This window comes from Rhipicephalus microplus, chromosome X (genome assembly GCF_043290135.1).
Source record: "Rhipicephalus microplus isolate Deutch F79 chromosome X, USDA_Rmic, whole genome shotgun sequence".
NCBI lineage: Eukaryota > Metazoa > Arthropoda > Arachnida > Ixodida > Ixodidae > Rhipicephalus > Rhipicephalus microplus.
The window spans coordinates 252,965,264-252,984,950 of NC_134710.1; the positions used below are offsets into that span (position 1 = coordinate 252,965,264).

At 42.6% G+C, this 19,687-nt stretch overlaps 1 protein-coding gene across 1 annotated transcript in view; it reads right to left on the reverse strand.

Moving 5' to 3' along the window:
• Positions 1-19,687, reverse strand: part of LOC119161593 (ATP-binding cassette sub-family F member 1) — a 120,903-nt gene that overhangs the window by 57,552 nt on the left and 43,664 nt on the right. Inside the window, exons 9-10 of the mRNA XM_037414140.2 lie at positions 9,660-9,784; positions 1,545-1,657 (exon numbers count right to left, since the gene is read on the reverse strand). Of these exons, the coding sequence (XP_037270037.1) occupies positions 1,545-1,657; positions 9,660-9,784 (238 nt within the window). The remainder of the gene's footprint in view (positions 1-1,544; positions 1,658-9,659; positions 9,785-19,687) is intronic.

The following is a 19,687-nucleotide window of genomic DNA, read 5'->3' on the forward strand; positions in this document are numbered from 1 at the left end:
TTAACCATCATAGGTTTATTATTAGCAGAGAAAATCAAGGTCAAAGTTTAATTTCTAAATTTTGTGCTGAAATATGTAGGCATGATGTGACAGATTTAAAGTGTATTTTTTACACTGTGATGCCAGTGGCTCCACAAAATCTCCTCAAACATGGTGTGTTAAATCTGTGGCTTACTCAAAAGACAATATACATTTTCACCAATTAGAATCTATGTAAGCCCTAGTAGGCACCACCAAAACATGTGACGTCCCGGCAAACGGCAAAAACTTCAAGGTTGTGTCGCCCCCCCCCCCCCCCTTTTTTGTTCCATTTTTTGGTATCGTGACAATGTACTTTACTGATACGAGAACTGTTTTTCTCTTTAGTATCGCTTTTTTTAATCAGCTGTGTTGCGACTCGCAGCAACTAGTAACTCCTTCCAAATCTCAAAGTTTTCCCACATGATGGCGGAGTACTGAGGCAAAATTGACTTTAGGAGCGCATTATGCGATAGATGAAGGCCAGCTAATTTAATAACTGCAATCCTACATAACTACTGACTTATCGCGGTGGTGTTCGGTATGTTTTTTCGTGAAATTTGCGGTCGTGCCTGCACAAGTGCATCCTGAACAGTCATCTATGATGACTTTTCGTGGTCTAGTTCCTTCACCGAGACTGTACTCTTCTTTTTTCGGTCCCCTTCCACCTTTCATAGGATGCCTCTTGCACGAGGACATGGCTTGCATCGACGTGGCAGGCACGTGTAAACATATTACAACGACTGCAGATGGTATTGACGTGTTAAAAAAAGAACATGGCTCCAACCTCATCAGTCATTTAAACGCAAAGGCGCATGGAGGATCATTAGGACCTCCAAGATTCCCGCACAAAATTTTGTAGGCTACGACGTGTCACTGAACGTTTATTTATGATAAGTTTGATTAACTCTCACACACCTGTTCATACCTGTGCACTAGCGTAAATTTTTATCAAATGTTGTGGGGTGCAAATCTGTTCACAACAGCCATACTTTATTATATTGCACGCCAGTGTGCCTTGGCCGGGACCTAATAAAAATTTGTATCACCACAAAATTCGTATGAGCCATGATCTTACCCCGAGGTCCGATGTTTCATTGTATTTGATGAGTTACATATATTGTAGCATTCATTTACTACTTTTGTTTTTCTATGCAAAAACACTCAAATTTGGTTCTATTGAAGTTACAAAGATATGATTATGAATATGGACTTACAAAATATTAAATACTTCTTTATATCACACTTGTCATATTAAGGTTGGTTACATTAACTTTTAACTGCACCTGAAGGGATAAAACTCTAGCATCTATAAAATTCAAATTCTTCAATTAGGCAGCCCAACAACTACTTCAGCAACACAATGGAACAGAAAAGTACAAAAAAATGTCTTACAGAGGTACTATACTGTTGGGATATCCTATATTAGTGACTTATGTATAAGGATATCCATGCAGCTCAAAAACTTCTACAGCAAGGAATCATGCCAAGTAATATCAATACTAAATAAAATGAAGAACACTCACTGCTGTTTTGCTGGACATGCCTGAAGCCTTCATCTGCTTGATTTTTTTCTCCTGCTTCTCATACTCCTTCACAAGTTCTTTTCTTCGCTGGACGTACATTTTCTTAAATTGACCTGCATTAGAGGAACAAGTGTTTCAGGCAAGACCTTCCGGCACAATCACCAGATGACCCAATACAGTCATACGACCGAAATCTGCAGTACATTTCTATTTTCAGCATCAGGAGTGCTGAAAGAAAGACACGCCAGAAGCATACTTGTCACTTCAGGTACCGTTTCGTAAGTTTAGAAATATGGCTGGTAAGTGTACTTTTAAAGAGTTCCAAACAAAGTACTAAATGCGCATATTGATTTCAGAATGCCGTGACGATCAATAATGCCAACCGCAGCCATGCCCCCCCCCCCCCCCAAATTCCAAGTAACAATCTTTTTTCCTCCCCTAGCCTTTCAGCGATTCTCAGCCCCTCAGCATTGGCTGTGACATCAACACTGTTTCCTGTTTATGTCATCCCCCCAAGAAAACCTATTTGCATTCACCAAGTGCGCTTGGCCGCTCTTCCTCCTTGCAAAATAAGGACGAGAACTCGACCAGGAAGACAGATGAAACGACGAAAGGATCATAACAAAGAGAAAAGCAAAAGAAGTAGGGGCCTCTTTGGTATAACCAAACTCATGTATTATGTGCTGTTTCAAATATACTCATGCCTGTGTTTTCATTAAAAACTCGTGCCCCCCCCCCCCCCACTGCAACTTAACTAAATTTTAATCTCTGGGCGGTTTAGAGATCCTTTCAAACTAAGTGCTACACTTTCTGGGCAATTATCATGCAGCGAAAGAACAAGCATGAGTAAGCCAGCAAGGACAAGTGCTTAATCTGGTCAATAACAACGCCCAAAAACAACTATACATGTGACATGTGTAGTCCTTTATTTACACAATTGTTGGTTGACCCATTTTGTCCTCATTTAAAATCCGAAGCTGAGTGTCAACCTCAAATTGAAAACTACCGTCCTAGTCTTACTTCCGTCGTAGTCTTACTACCGTCGTAGTCTTACTAAAAATATTGCTTGCGTATTTCCGTGCAGCTAGCTTTCCTGCACAGCTCTCACACACTGCCGTTAAGCCACCTTGGCGCACCAAAATTTTTTCCGGACACATCGTAAATAAACTTTTTTTACAAATAAGCTCGTGCTCCTTTTTTTTTGCCATGCACTTTAGAGAAGTAGACTTACAATCGTGTAAATACAGTGTGCTAAAGCAGTCAATATCGCAGAAGCCTATACCTCGAGAAACTGTGAATTACTTTAAAATTGCACAGACCGAACACTTCTCTATCAAACAATCTTTTTAGGGCATTTTTAAGCAACGAAGTGACCCACAAGTAGCAGCAAACCTGAAATAATCAGAGCTAACAAGCTACACAATGTTTTTAAAGTATTGATTTACTTAGTGACATTTGTTCTGATAGTTCTGCACTTACGAGAACCTTGCTAAATAAACCTTTAATGAATCGAGTACCCTTCCAGTACCCTTATCACAGGACTTCCACAGGTGGGTCAGAGACTGGCGAACTGCCCTTTTACCTCAACAGACATTTTTGTTACCTTACTGCAACAGTCAATAATGCAAAATAAGCACTTGGGGGAGTTGGTAGCTATGCAATTATGAATTTCTTTAAGTTCTGTTCTAGAAACAAGCCACTGAAAAGTACCTTCAAGAAAGCAATAAGGCTTCCCCAATCAAGGACTCCTCAACAGTAAAAACCCACAATAATAATGGAAAACAATCATCTATTTTATTTTTGCAAGTGAGATGAGAAAATTTACAACATATGCCAATCATAAGTGACTATGGCATTCTGCATTGATACAAATACAGAACTCTATACATGCCAGTAGTGTGATTGCACACACGAGTGCCAAGGTGCCTGCTTTTACGGACAACCACCACCAACAACTAGAAGCCACTCGAGCAATGTTATAGATTTGAAGCCCTTTATCACCACTATTTGCAAGATCATCCAGTCTACACCACTTATTTATGCTCACTCATTTATCTGAATTAGAGCACAGGATCAATTGAGCATGGTAATATCAATGCACTGTGGCAACATGTGTAAGAAAGAGATAAGGCACACCAAAATACGTCCAAGAAGCAGAGACCATCATAGGAGGTTAGAAAAACCTCTTTGTAGTGAAGAAAAAGGGAGGTGGAAGAGCATTAGTGTAAAGACCAAGCCTATTGAAAACAATGAAGTGAATTAAGCAGATGACAAATATGGCAAAATACACACATGAAGAACGATGAGCGGAACGCGGAAGAGTAAAGTAAGCATAGACTTAGGTATGTCATTGGCACATTATTTAGCAAGTTATGTCAAAATCTTCATAACTTTCTGTGAACAGTCATTACTACTAAATTCAAAGTACTACAGCTGAACCCCACTACAACGAAACTCATGGGACATAGAAAAAGTTTCGTTGAAGTGAAATGTTCGTTGTCGTGAAACCGAAAGGAAACTATATAGCTGACCTGTGCTAGCGAAACAAAAGAACTTTCATTTCCAAAATTTGAAAAGTGTCGGCTTCTCCATTTTTTTTTTTTTTCTGAGCAGCGTCTAGACGCGATTCTCACACATGCAAAGTGACACCACGTTGAAAAGAATGCTGAAACTATGGCCACAAGGGCCTTCGTGAACGAACCTAACAATTGCACTAACACGCTAACACCAGCAACTGTCTGCCGTCAAACAGTATATCCAACAACGCTGAGATGCAGGGATGTTACATGGAGCGATGACTTGTGCCTTATTCTATGCTATTCTTACAATCCACTAGTAGCGGCTGGCTTATCATGTTGATAACACGATGAACAGCCGCTCTGGCCAGTGACCACACTGGCCAAGCGCTAAAATAAACAAAAGCACTAGAATCAGAAAAGGCACCTTTCCACGATTGCATCCAGCAGCAGCGTATAGGTAACTAAGCTTCAGCTTAAGATTGTCTGTGGCTCACAAGCAAGTCAGTGCCAAAGCCGGGCAGTCTCATTGTCATCGCTATCAAACAATGACAACTTGTGTGCTTAGTAAGCGGCAGCAGCTTCTGCTGATGCCAATGCGTGTTTTATAATTTGCAGACGTGTTTTTATGTTCATAAAGTGCACCAAATGTTCAAGATTGTGTTTACTGCACAGCATTAAATATCTGAGATAGGAATTGCATAGTCCAATTTCGTTGAAGAGAACGGCACAAGAAAAAGTTTTCGTTGTGGCAAAAATATTTATGCAAAGACTCCTATGAACTGCTGACAGGGAACCGAGAATTTTTCATTGTAGGGAGAATTTCATTGAAGCAGTGTTCATTGTAGTGGGGTTCGACTGTATAATGATTTCTATATAATCCACTAAATATTTAAAAACAAAAACAAATTATAGTAGCGCCTCTGAAATATAAATCTGCAACATCAAATATAGTCCTCATTCGCAATAAATGAAGCTACAGCCAGATACGGTAGAATCTCGATGATACGATTATGGTTGACTCAGATTTCACGATGATACAAATCTTAAGCCTGCTTCGAACAAACTACATTATATAAAATACGCCATCATTCAGTGTTACACGAACGGTTTCCCCAGCCACCATGCATGATATGAACACGTGATTGACCGCTGCACGCTAATGGCGCAACGCGGCTTGTCTGTGGGAAGAAGGCCCATTTACATTGCGCCTCAAAGGGAGTGAATGCGACAGAGCTCAGGAATTTCCCTCGCTTTCCTGCCTAAGGGGCTTGAAAACCATGCCGCGAGGCTGACACGAAAAAAATCGGCCCGAGACCAATTTTTTTTTGCCACACGATAGCAGACCGCATTTTTGCTTTGCGGCTTTGCCTACACCATCTGCACTAGCTCTCAAACCACGAGATATAAATGAGCCGCAAATTTAACAGGGCGGCAAAGGTGTCGGCGGTGGCTCATGTCGGCGCAATCGCGAACTACCCACGCAGCATGACAAAGCTTGCGGCCTTTAACGCAGAAACGTTGCGGGCGACACGCTGTCGGCGCGATGGGCGCTTTCCATGGCCTCCAGGATGGCGGGCGCGGGGTTCTATGCCATGCGCTCACCATCTCGAAGGCCATGCATTTACTTTTTTGCCTTGTTCTCGTGCCACCGTGCTTTCATGGTGCTATAAGCAAAGAGGTTTCTCCTGCATTTGACAGATGGCACTCTGCCTCAAAAAGCACGACATTTAAATTTATATAGACGTGGTCTACGTTCGTGCTCATCGAAACTGTTTAGCATGGTTGCAAAACTATGCTTTGACTTTAATTGCGTCGTTACTTTGTGACATAATGGCTTGATTTAACATTTTTTTTGATCGTCATGGCACTGGCTTTCAGACAGAAATAAAATGAACAGATACATTAATTTTTTTCTTTTTTCAAGAACCAAGGTGGAGAACGGGTTCATTATGCGAGTCGGTTTATAACACGAGTAAATACAATAGAAGAAGGTGCAGCAACAGCAAGTCAGCATGCCCGATGGTGTCTCACTTTTGTACTGCTGGTTGAATCAGTCGCCACCACTGCCGGTACGTCCACTCGTGTTGTTTCTGCTGGCATATGTCCCGAAACGTTTGTACAGGTGTAAGCTGTTTCTTTTCAGTGCTTTGCATCCATAGTTAGAACTCGGTATGAATTTTAATGCTCAGGAAACAAGCAAAATGAAATAAATTCCCAAGCGGTGAAGGCGGCGGCGCTAGGCAGAACGAATTTGAAAATTTTCAATGGGTGCAGACATCATTTTGCGGCCACTCTGGCGTTTTTCGCTAGAATGTTCCGGCGTTTTTCGCTAGAATGTTCTCGTGTGATGACTGATGACCGATTTTTTTTTTTTGTGTGTATGAACTTTGCGGCGCATTTTTCCAGCTGTGTAAGCAGCGAAGCTAAAGAAATTCCATTAGGTTTTGCCGCTTTCCCTCCCTTTGATGCCAAGTGGGAACGCGCACTCTAACTGCCAGCAGCATGAGTGAGGAAACAGCGGCAGTTTATTGAAAGGCGGTGTTAGCAGAAGAGTTCCAAAGAACATAATGAACTTTTTCTCAGCAAAGAAGTCATTGGCCACAATAATTTTTTTGTTAACCTTCATGATCAGCTTTGACTTGCTATTGGTTCATATGAATTTGAGATGATACCAATCTTTTGCGTGCTCCCTTTGAATTCGTAACATCGAGATTCTGCTGTATTTTTGGGCAGCTAAAATTACAATTCCCAGTCCCTTAGTAATGACGGCACCAAAAATTATAAAACTGGACTAAAGTCTCTGTAAATAATATAGTATTCTACACAGTACACACACAAAACCAGGACTACTAGCATTACAAAGACTCGCACAATCGGCAGGGTCTAGCCGGTGATGCTGTTCACTGCCATGACGACGTTGAAGCAACAAGGGAAAAACATAAACAAAGAAAAAAAAAACACTTTCCGTTGCTGTAGAACATCTATATGTGTGATATTTTCAGGAATATTTTGTGATTGCATACATCGACAGATATATGCATGCAAATGACATATGTAGGTGCTCAGGTTATGCATGCTAAAACCACAATGTGGTAATGAAGCATGTTGTAGTAAAGGTGCGATTCAGCAAAGCCAGCTAAGCACTACCCAGTAACTAGTCGTACATAGGCACGTGGGTGACTAAACTTTTCTACTATGCAGCTGCCCTGAATGTCGTGCACCAGCTAGCTATGTATGAAATTCGATTGCACCTACTCACATCTTGTGATTTTTAAATTTATAAACATTAGGAATACAATTTATTTTCAAAGCACAAAAGAATCTATCTAGCAAGTTTCACAAACATCTCCTAAGACGGCTAAACAAGAAGAGGATAGTTAAGCCTCTGCCACATACACTCAAACCTCATTATAACGAAACAGGATATAACAAATAAATGAATATAATGAAGTAAATGAAATTCCCCTTGAAAGCTCCATTGTGAACCATGCATTTTAAACCCTGCTGTAATGAAACATAATTGACCGGTAAATGTGTAAACCAACTAAATTAGTCTATCAAAAAAAAAAAAAACTACCGTAGTGTGTTAAGTATATCGTTTTCTGCAGGGTTTGGCACTCGTATGACGTGGCTCTTTCAGAACTCCCGCGCCGACCTTACAGTCACGCCCCGTGCGGCCGAGAGAGCCGTCCTTCTCACACAGCCAGCTGAGAGGATCGAGGAAGTGCTAAGCGGGTCACATCACCAAGAAGCGTCGCCGCTGTGCAAAGCGATTACCCTCTCACGACGGCCGGCAACGACTACGCCTCTGCTGCTACCATGGCTGCTACCCTCTGCACCGAGAAAGGAGGACTCCACAACAGCTTTCTTTTTTTTTTCCTCTCTCTCAGCGCAAGGCATTGAAAGGAGAAGGGTCTCTACGTGCAGAAACGAAAAAGGGAGGAGCGTGGCACAGGCCCATCACAGATCAGCATTTGAGAGACAGCAAACAATCCGCCACAGTCTTTTCTTTCCTTTTCTTTTTTTCCTTCTTCGCGCGCAGCGTTGAGAGGTGCCGCCGCGGGATTGGGCATGGTGCTGAGAGCATTTTCGGCCCGCGGTACATTTGAATTAACCGTCGCAAGTGCTTGCGCGTTCGAATTACAGGGCGTTTTTGCCCATTGGAATACACATAGCTTCGACAAGACCTGAGCGTGAGTTCGAATTACCCAAAAGTTCAAACTAATGAGATTCAACTGAGTTAATTTCCCCTGACAAGCGTGGTCGCGTAGCGGTACATCGGGCCGCGAGGCGGTTTCTTTCTTTGCATGCTTATAGGTGTGCCCCCATCTGAGCATACATTGCCACAAACTGCTATAATTGATACAATGAAATAATGGATATAAGGAAATAATTATGGCTCCCCTTTAACGTTGTTATAACGAGGTTTGAGTGTATCACCAATGAACACAACTCGATGTATCAGTACAACACTTCAAAAACAGCAGTACCACCTTCAATTTTTTCAATAGTAATTACTAGCCTTCTTTCAGAAAATGAATAATACCCCTGTCACACGGCCACCACCAAACTCCGTTGAACACCGTCAAAGTAAATCTCCCCTAGAGGGTTCGACGGAGAAGGAGTTGCGGCAGTGTCACACGGCAATGACAAGGTTGTAACAGTTGCCGCGAGGGGGCTCAGCTGGCGCTGTTTGATTTTCAGAAAAGTATTCTAATTTGATCCCTATTGATTTTTTCGTGAATCCTCGTTATGCGGTTTTTTACAAAAAAGCACTATAAAGTAGGTATGCGACTAACAAACCATTAAAAATAATTTCAAATAAAAACGCATTTGCTAAATGTAGCAATGCTGCTAGTGACATTGTGCTTTTAGTTGTTTTGTTGCCTGTGTACATGCCCGGTACGAAAGTACTTATGCTTCCTTGCCTCGTGAGCGCACATTTTGTGTTCTTCAGCCATGAGTGACACAGTGGACGGCGTGAGGAAGTGGTGCGATATTGCGCTGGTATTGATGTTGATCGGCTGGCGCCGGCCGGCCCGACTCGCGAGGCACGGTGTGTAGGGCATCGGTGTTGGAAGTAAGTGAACTCTGGCGGGCGTAAATATTGTAAACATACACGTGTCGTGAATGAGTACTACAACGAAAGAACGTTTAATATTGCTAAAATGTATTATTCTTTCACTGCGGCCACTTAGTGCTCGAAGTTTTTCTCTGACCTCTAGACTGCTGAGGACGAGAGTACCTCGTTTCGCTGCGAAGGGAGATCGTTGAACGTCCTTTGCGAAATGCTCCGTTCACCTTCGTTTGCGTAAGGGTGGCCATGTGACACCAACCGCATCTTCGTTGTCGTAAAGATGAGGGAGTTAAACGGTCTTCACGGGTGCCCGTGTGACAGGGGTATTAGAAGAAGTGGAGTTTGTAAACAATATTTCACAAGTTTAGGCTTAATCAGTATTGCTATTCAGTGCACCTTTAATAACCATTGTTGCTAATAGACAAATTGATTCCCCTATAAAAACATTCTAATTAAATTTACATCTTCTAAAACAAAAACAAAAGAAGGGTAGCAGGAAGCAGCTGGTTAGTGACTTACTAAAGTTTCCTCGGTAGTAGTAAAGCTTCTGGTTGTCTAGATGGATCACATCTGTGCAAACATTGTCTAAGAAGCTTTGGTCGTGGGAAACCACTAGCAAAGTTTTCTTCCAAACTTGAAGATAGCTGCAATGAAATTGAACCAACCCATTAGTTGAGTTCTGTGCAGTCATATTTGCCTGCACCTCCAAGCAACAGCCATAACCAGGTTGCACAGCAGACATACAGTCTCCCTAGTGTAACTGTAGCAAGAATATGCAAAAACCAACTTTGCTAAAGTTGATGTTGATAAATTTGAGCAAAACTGATGCGATTCCACAGCCAGTAAAATTTTGACAATTCAAAGTTGGTTAATTAAGCACCCCAGATAACATTAAGTACTTATTTCTGAAGTCCCAAAATTTTCCATCTAGATTTGAGAAGATCATCTGAATAGCCAGTGTGCTATTTTCCAGTTAGTTTGCGCACTTGGCCACAGCTTCGCAACAGAACTCCCATTCTTGGGCATTCCGATTAGTGCCTTCAGACCAGAAAGTTTGAGAAACATATTCATACGCTATTACAAATCAAATTAATGAAAACAAGAATATTCTTTTTAAAAAGAAAAACTCACCAGAATTGCATTAAAACATATGTTATTCTTACTTCCAAAAAGAAGACACCATCACTTATAAATACTTTCAATAAGTTTTTGTGAAGTTTTTACGCTGTAAATATGAAGGGGCCCCAACTACATGAAGTCAAAAGCACCAGGTTCGTGCAGACACAGACCACAGTCACAATGAACAATGGAGGAGTGGCCTTTCTAAAACATGTAAATTCTCTCAGGGCGACCCGTACAAGTACAGTTGCAAGTGCCCATTGCGCCATAACTTATAATTTTACAAAGCATGGAAGTACCCACTATGCCAATATTTTCATCATTCCACAAAGAAGCCAGATACCCACTACACTTCTGTAAGGTGTTATGTTCACTTTGTTGGTGCTGTGGCTGATGACAGAGAATTCTGGCTGAACCCTTTGTAAAACAAATAAGAAGCTTTAAACCACTCACATGTTACAAATCCACATTGTGCGAAGCCTGATTTTTATTTTACTCTCTACAATGCTACACTGCATTTGTTAACATGATTCCCTGCCCGACATTTGCCTGTATATGGACTTTTTGTGAAAACTCAAGCACTGGCTCTGTGATAGAATGTTCCGAGCGCCATGCAGAGGGCCGAGATTCAATCCAGCGCTGGCGACAAATAACTACACCAATGAAATTGGCTGTTGTGATCTCATAACAGCTTTTTCTGTAACAGATAAGAAAGCCAAGAATACCAATAGAGGAAACCAATGGAGGCCTGAGCTCCCATCACATGTGCTCCCTGACAAACAGTCTCCTTTACACTAAAATTCAGTGATACCTATTTATGGCAGAATGGAGTACTGTTGTCCATATTCTATCAAATACAAAGAAGTACCAACTAGCCTAATTAACCATGCTACTTAAGGGGAGATGCGGGTCGAAAAATGCGATTTTTTTTCAATATTACCGATTTTTTATATTTGCCTGTTTTGATAAGATTAGTACCTCTACTGTAATGAAAAAAAAATACAGGTCGAGACTTAACTGGAAATGCTTCGAAATTGCATCTAAAGAGCACAAGGTGCAGGTTAAAAGGTCTAAAATGTACAGTCTTCGAGCACCTTGCCGCTGATAATGCGCCCCCGCTCGCCATTGTTGATCGCATGAGCCGAAGAGTCGAGCCTCACTCTTCAAATAACAACAGTTTCCCTTGCTAATGCAGCAAAAAAATAATAAAAAGAAGCAGGCTTCTGCGCGCTTTTCGAGCGCCGCGACTGGCTTATCAATTGGTACTGATCGGGGACCACCATTGGCCGCTGAGCACCTCTATGTGCTGTGAAGCCTATTTGCGGGGTCCATGTCTTGTGCAGCGCAGCTGAACAATGCTTTTCTCGTGTATATCTCCGTTATGAATAAAAAAAGCCATTGCTCACACGTGAAAGCCGTTGTGCGGCACGCTCTGTAGGAATGGGTTACAAGCAGCTGGTCCGATTTGCGGCAGTTGTTGGCTTGCAAAAGCCAATGCATCAAAAGTCATTCACACCCGTCAGCCGGAAAGTTCGTGATGCGGCAATGGATGACATCAGCGCCAATCTTGTGAGGTCGAAAAAGCTCGCAGTGAGAGAACTTAGCAGGGACGACATTGCCATTACGTATGACGGTATGTGGCACAAACAAGGCTGCAAAATGGCATGACACTGAACTTAGTTTGAATTTCGCAGTCCTGTCGAACGTCTTCTTAGCTTGCAGTTGGCACATGGCTCTGCCAGATGGAGCAGAAGTTTGGCAAGCGTTTCATGGCCCAGCCTGTGAGCAAAATGTCCATATGGATTCGGCTCGAAAAAGCCGAGAGGGACAAATTCATGGTGCTGGCGTATTTTAGTGGCAGTGGCCACTACAAGAAAGATTGTTCTTATTGGTTGTCAAATTTCATCAGATTTAATTATATCTTTCATAAATAAAAGAGCTCTTTCATAAATAAAAGAGGACAAGAGTTCCCCATAAGAGCTCTTGTCCCTAGTAAGCTGTAGTTTTGAAAAAACTTCAAACTCAACATTCCTGTAGTCAACACAACAATAAACTTTAGCAATGCTACACAAAGCTGTACCATTACAGAATCCAGTCATAGTGTGTATTTAAAAACAGAGCTCATAGAATAAGTAGACCTGCTCTCCACACCATGCATGACAAAAAACCTTCGTACCACAATTTCTAATAAGAATCTGCGCAAACTGCTGATTTTACGTCCTTGCATATCGTTGCATTCTTACTACAGTGTGTTTTATTTTACTTCAGTATTATCAGGAATCATAGCATTGAGTGAAGCAGTTCTGTTTGCATACTGAGCTTGCAGCATTACAGCAGCTAGAGAGGCAAGCATGAAGAATAACTAAAAGCTTATAAAGAAACTAGCTTTCCATATATATATTTTTTGAAAGCTGTGTAGCTTAAACAGCATAGTTATAATAAATTCACAGGTAATAGCCACCAGTTGCAAGGCCAGATTACTTGCACTCATTATCCAAATTATTTGAATGAGTCACCAGCCTCGTTAAGCTTACAGGCCCTCATATTGACAACCGATCTTAGAGCCACTATTTTTCAGTCAATATTAGTCGTATGCAAGAGATGGGAGAAAGTTAAAGGGGCCCTGAAACACTTTTCTAAGTAACCATGCAATGAATTCACTGGAACAGCTTATTGTCTCATGAACCCAATGCCGCAAACATTTTAAGAATCCGTCCAGTGCAAGTGGAGTTCAAAGATTTTTCGCATGCTGCAATTGCATTCTCTCTTCTCTCGTCCCGACGAAAGCGCTCGAAGCTAAACAGAGAGGGATGACAGGGGCAAAGAAAATACCGCACCGGCACTTCGTGACTTTGAGCACTTTTTTCTTTTTTTTCCTCTTCCTCTTCTAATGCACAACTTCTTCAGTGTGATCGCGCGCGCACGCGTGGACAAATCGGGGCCTTCCGCAGCGATCTCTGTAATGACCAAGCATGCCAATGGCTGGTAGATAGGCTTTCTACGAGTGATTTCTGAGCGCCTTCCGTCATTTGTCGAGAGAAGATAAAGCAATTTTTAGCGGACTGATAATTTATTGTGAATTCCAGGCAGTGTGCTGCGCTATAATATTTGGCTCGTGAGCTGTCGGGAGCCTCTACTACCGATCCGCAGCATTTTCTGACCATGTTCCAAATGTATTGCAGGGCTCTTTTAAAGCCTACAGCTTTATTTATTCATGTCATCAGTTACTGCCCAAAACAAGAGCCAAACATGGTTTGCGTATCCTGCAGGTGCATTGTCTTCAAAGCTATTTATATAAGGCCCCTAGTCCTAAACTTTCTATTGCTGTCAACAAGCAACAGGGCATTCATAATCCAAGGGGAAAAAAATTATGAGTTTTAAAAAAATATGTATGACACAGCAAGTTTTCAGCGTGATATGATGAAAAATTCTGCAAGGATACATAGCTCCAACAGTGGCGAATGGTTTCCTTGCAGTTACACAACAACTCTTACGCCACGGAACTGCTTAATGGAGTTTTACATTTATGTTTTTCAAAGGAGTTCATTGGAGGCCTTATGATACAGATATACAACATAGACCTCCTTTAACATAAGTTGCGGGAGTCGCAAATATCCACACTATAAAGCGGTACTGCACTATACCCAAAACAACCTTTTTCAAGGGTCGCAATAGCGCAAAACATGTTGAGCAAGCCGCCTCGCGAGTCCAAAAATCTAAACAAGCATGCGATGCGTGGTGCTTACAGCTATTCAAATTTTCGAATGTTAAAAAAAAAAAAGGAAGTGACAAAAGAACCACGTTGCCAACGAAATGAATGTGAAAAGGGGGAGGGGTGCAAAAGAAAGCAAATCGCAGATATTCGCCGACTACTTCCCAGAACACCTCGATTATGCGCATTACACAGAAACTATGTCTCATCCCATCTGAAATTTCACGCGCTGAAAGAAGCCAATCGTTCGATTTCACAGGTGCGCACCTAATTTTAATACGTCGCAATCGAATCGTGAAGCACCATTCGAATGCTACACGTGCCACTCTCGTTTTCATTAATGATATGCCCGCCTTCTTTTAAAGTGCAGCCATCGCAAAGAGTTTCACTGATTTCGTTCCTAACCGCAACTCAGGCTGCACGCAACTGCCACCAAAACACAAACACGTTGATTAGGCCTAGACAGATATGCGGGGTATAACGTCCCAAAACCACCATATAATTTTGAGAGACACTGCAGTGGAGGGCTCTGCAAATCTTGACCACCTGGGGTTGTTCTTAAACATGCAACCCAAATTTGGACACATGGTCCTGCAGCATTCCCGCCTCAATCGAAAATCCAGCCGCCGACACCGGGATTCGATCCCGTGACCTTCGGGTCAGCAGCCGAGTACATTAGCCACAAGACCACCACGGTGGAGCATTGGTTAGGCCTTGCTTGCCATTAGGTATGCTGTCGGGAAGCTTGTTCAAGACATGAAGATCGGGCGCCAGAAAGATCATACTCAAGAACTGAAATAAGAACAGTGTGCATGATACGAAGTTCGTGTTCACGGCTGGCAGATTAACAACGAAAACACTCGAAGCTTACACAAAACAGCGCACTTGCAGCAAAAGCGAAAGCTTGTGTGATAAAGCCGTAAAAGCTGTCAAGTTTACGGACCAGGTTGCTAATGCGATATCTGTAGCAAGTTCCACACTTAAGCGCAGCTGATAAGGAAGAGAGCGCATGTTGCATGTGGAGATGCATGCAGCCGGCAGCCAGCGGCCGGAGCCCTGCTAGTGCACATAGTACACTTGGCGAGCATGCGCAGCAAGCCACGGTCTTTTCTCTTTTCTTTTTCCTTCCTCCACCCTTCATTCGTTCACTCCGCATCCCCTCCTCCCCTGTAACGACCTTGTCACTCGCACCCCAACCGCAAACCCTGTGCGTCTGTTTTCAGACGCCCGCTCGCTACCGTGATTGTCACAAAGATTTTCTGGCAACCGCATTATAACCGGTCTTTCATCTTGGGGGACAGCACAATAAGTGGTATGTGTATACATGGGGTTCTATGAGAAGGTAAACGGGGATTGGTTTTTCCCGCATTGTAACTAATCCTGCATTATAAGCAGTCTCCACTATTTAACACTCCTAACCTTTTACACACATAAATATCTAAGAAAGTAGATGATGGAATAGCACCAGCCATGGCACAATTCGTAGTGTCCTGCGCACGCAATGCATAAGTTGTCCTTTATCCATATGTCTGTAGGTCCTTTATCCCATAATTACGGTGCTTCAATTAATAACCACAAATGGTGCCCTATATAATTTTCTTTGTTTGGTTACACATTCGTTTTATATGAAGCATGACATTGATGAGAAAGGTTAGCCGTATTCATCATTGTGCACCCTGCAATCATAGCCACGTGTAATAGTACAGTGGAACCAAGATTATATGACTTTCAGGGGATCGGACAAAACCGTCGTATTATGCGGGAGTCGTATAATCGTAAAACTAAGATGTGACACTCAGCCTTATCCAAAAAACAGGTTTAGACTGCCTGAATAAGCCCACGGCATGACCTTGTGCCTCTGCAGGGAAGATAGATAAAATTATTCTTGCCAGTGACAGCTAATGGCAGGATTACTTCGTTGAAAGAGGTGCAAGCGAGTCTTTATTCTCAACCTTAAAAAAATTCAATTTATCGTGCATTTTTCCATCGATAAATAGAATCCGAAAATTGCTTGTACGAAATAATGAAACCAAAACCGCGTAGCCAACATCCTGCCGTCATAAAAGTCCCCCAGACACAGTGTCATCACTACCAAATGATGGCGACGGACCACCCGTCTGCACAGCACGCCTTTGTGTACAACTGAGTTGTATGTTGCAATTTGTTGCCTAGTGAAGTGCAACTAGTAGTACCGCTGTTATTATGAACCTTGACGTCAAATGAAAGTAATTTTTCATGGTGAAAACAGCTGCACCGTGCCCATATTCGTGCGCAAGCCTGTGACTGCGAGTGCAACAAAGGCAGTAGATCAGCTGTATGACGATCGAGGTGTATGTAGAAGTGCATGAACTACCTGGAGAATAAATTTTCTATTCTAAGAAGACATCTTGCCTCACTCTCTACTTTTCCAATCGTCTACCTATGGGAACCCAAGTTCATATTTTGCACTCGTGAATATTTGCCTATGTTTGATTTGAATAAAGGTGTTTTTTCTTTCTTTTAGATGGAATCTGAAAGTCATTGTAAGATTCAGAGTTGGCGTAAAACTGCATCATATAACCAAGGTATTTAATAAAATAGTCGAACTCCACTACAACGAACACCGCTTCAACGAAATTTCCGCTACAATGAAAAATTCACGATTCCTTGTCAGCAGTCCATAGGAGTCAATGCATAAATACTGTCGCCATAACGAACACTTTTTCTTCTATCGTACAGCTTCAACGAATTTTACATTGCGATTTCAGGCTCAGACACTTATTTTTATGCAGTAAACCCAATCTTTAACATTTTGATGCATTTTCAAAGCCTGAAAATGCGTCAACGAAGTCTAAAACAAGCGTCGGCACCACTAGAAACCACCGCTGTTGAGCAAGCATGGGCCCCGCCATTGCTTGATAGCGATGGCAACGAGACTGCCCTGCTTTTGCCACGCTTTTGCCCTGCTTTTGCAGACGATACGAAGCTGAAACTCAGTGGCTCAGTTCATGGTTTCCGTAGCGCAGCTGCTGGGTGCAACTGCGGAACGATGCCTTTTCCGATTACGATGCTTATCATCATGTTCGCGCTTGGCTAGTGTGGCTACTAATGAGAGCGGCTGTTCGTCCGGATTATCAACAAAATCAGCTAACCGCGAGTGATGGATGATAAGGATGGCATAGAATAATACAAAAGTCGCCGCTCCACAATACCCTGCTTCCCTCTCGGCGTTGTCGGACACTTTTGACGGTGGAGAGCTGCTGGTGTTGTGTTAATGCAACTGTTTGGTTTGTTCACGAAAGCGGTTTTAGGCGTTGTTTCCAGAGTGCTTTTCATCGTGGCGTCGCTATGCATACGCGACAATCACGTCGCGTCGTTGCTGGGAAAGAATAGGAAGCAGCAGACATCTTTTTGAATTTTGAGAATAAATGTTCTTTGTTTTGCTAGCTCAGATCAGCTATATATTTTTTTTCGATTTCACTACAACGAAACTTTCACTTTAACAAATTTTTTTCCGTGCCCCATCAGTTTCGTTCTAGCGGGGTTCGATTGTATTTCTATAGAGAATTTGCCAGGACTAAACCGGTTCATCACGAAACTGGAGGAAGTATAATCGAAGTTCTACTGTATAGAAAAGCTGGCTTGCACAATGACGGAGAGTTGCAAAATTACACTATAAACTTTTTTACACACACCACCATGAGGTGAACATCTTCGACAGATATCTGTCTGGCTGAGTGAACTTTCATACTAATACGTAAACTCTCCAGCCAAGTTATAGTCTCAAGATAAAAACTTAAAGACTGTGAACTGACCCGACGTTTCGGGACCGATTCGGTTCCTTCTTCAGAGGTAACTGCTCGGCCGGCTCTGAAGCTCGCAATTTTTCTTGGCGGTGTTGCCCTCTCTATCGTCTTTCTTTCCACCGTTGTTGTTGCTACAGTGTTTTTTCAACTGGTTCCATAGATCGTGCACGTAAACACTAGGTAAGGTTGCAGTTGAGCGGTAAACATTTCCAGGCCTTGTTTTGATGTTCAGGACTCTAAGAACTGTCTTACTATGTGGCTACCCTTCGTGTCGATGACCGAGATGCGCATCGCTAAAATTGATGCGGTGGTCCATCTTTTCGCTGTGTTCAGCAAGAGCGTTTCGTGCAGCGTTGAGGTTACGTACATCGTTTCGATGTTGTCGTATCCTTTCGGGGAAGTTTTTTGTCTCACCGATGAAATTTCGTAGACCAGCCCGGGGAACCTTTTTCAGCTGTCCGTCTTTTGGTCGTGGCAAGAATAGCCCGATTGTTGAGACCGGTTTGTCTCAACAATCGACAGTGTCGAGAGCCTAGTCTTTCGATGTGGTTTCTCAGTCAATAAGTGTGCCCATGCCCCTCGCGATCTCAGTTGCCCGGACCGTCCTGGACAGGAATGAGAACCTCAGCAAGAGGACAAATCCGAACACAGACGAACTGTGCCATTTGATGTAATTCTGCCTCAACCCGATATAGTTTTCTGTCGGAAGTGATTACTACCAACAAACAACTGTAACTGCCAAGGGAGCCGTCATTTCAGCCACAGTGGCAAACTTGACGATGGAGAATATCGACACACGAGCTTCGGACACATTCTCCGTACCACCAAAAATATTTTTGAGCTATGTGGATGACGTCTTTTGCGTGATCAACAATTCTACCGTCGACAGCTTCCGGGCACACTTCTGTTCGATCGAGCTGGCGATTCAATTCACAGGGGTGGAAGCGGGCTTCAGTCTTTTTGAGCAGCTTTGGGAGCAGGAATAATGCGGTTTGGAGCAGTAGAAATGGAGTTTTGGAGCCGGAATAATGCGGTTTCGGAGCAGCTTCGGAGCAGTAGAAAGGGAGTTTTGAAGCAGCTCTGGAGCACCAGAAGGTGTGTTTTGGAGCATTTAAATTTAGTTCTAGAGCATATTTATGGGGCCACATATCATTGTTATTGAAATTTTTGCTTTCTGGTAAACACAAAACATTGCAGTGGCTTTTAGTAAGTATGTAATGCTGATCAAGCGACCAGACTTACCCGAAATTCATATACTATATTAAACCTTTCAACATCGAAGGTGAAAGCGTAGCAACTTAAAGAAAAAACATAAGCGGCGTTCCGGACATATCTGGACTTCAAACGAATGAAAAAAAATTATTGTTAAATTGTTGCAATGTACTAAATGTGATTAAAACACCGCATTCAACATGAACAGCAACTCAAGACTAGAGATGAGCTACTATATAATAAAAGGTATCTTCATATTGAACCCATAATGCTCTATAAAATAGGAGTAAAAAACTTATGTTCACGTCATTGAAGTGCCACAGCCGACATGAGAACCACGAGGAAATCTAGATGCGCTCGCGGTGCCATTGCTAGACAATCGAGTAAAATCAAGTAAAATGATGAAAATTATATGGACACTCTACGAGTTTTTGCCGTCGCCCCAATGTTCCACGTAAACTGCAAGTTGGTACCATTCCCCGCACATCGTACGTTCGACCTGCACGTGAAATTGTGCAAGCTGGGTTGATCAACGCTGCTCAAACAGAGATTAAACGAGACGGCCGATCTTCGTCACTGGAACGGTGAACGCGTTAGCATCCCACCGCGTGTTAGATCTGCCTTCGAATGCTCAAGCAGAGATAAAACATGCCACCCGTCTTGAACGATCATGAAAAGATACGTGGAGAAATGGGGGGGAGGGAATGGGTCGCTCGAGC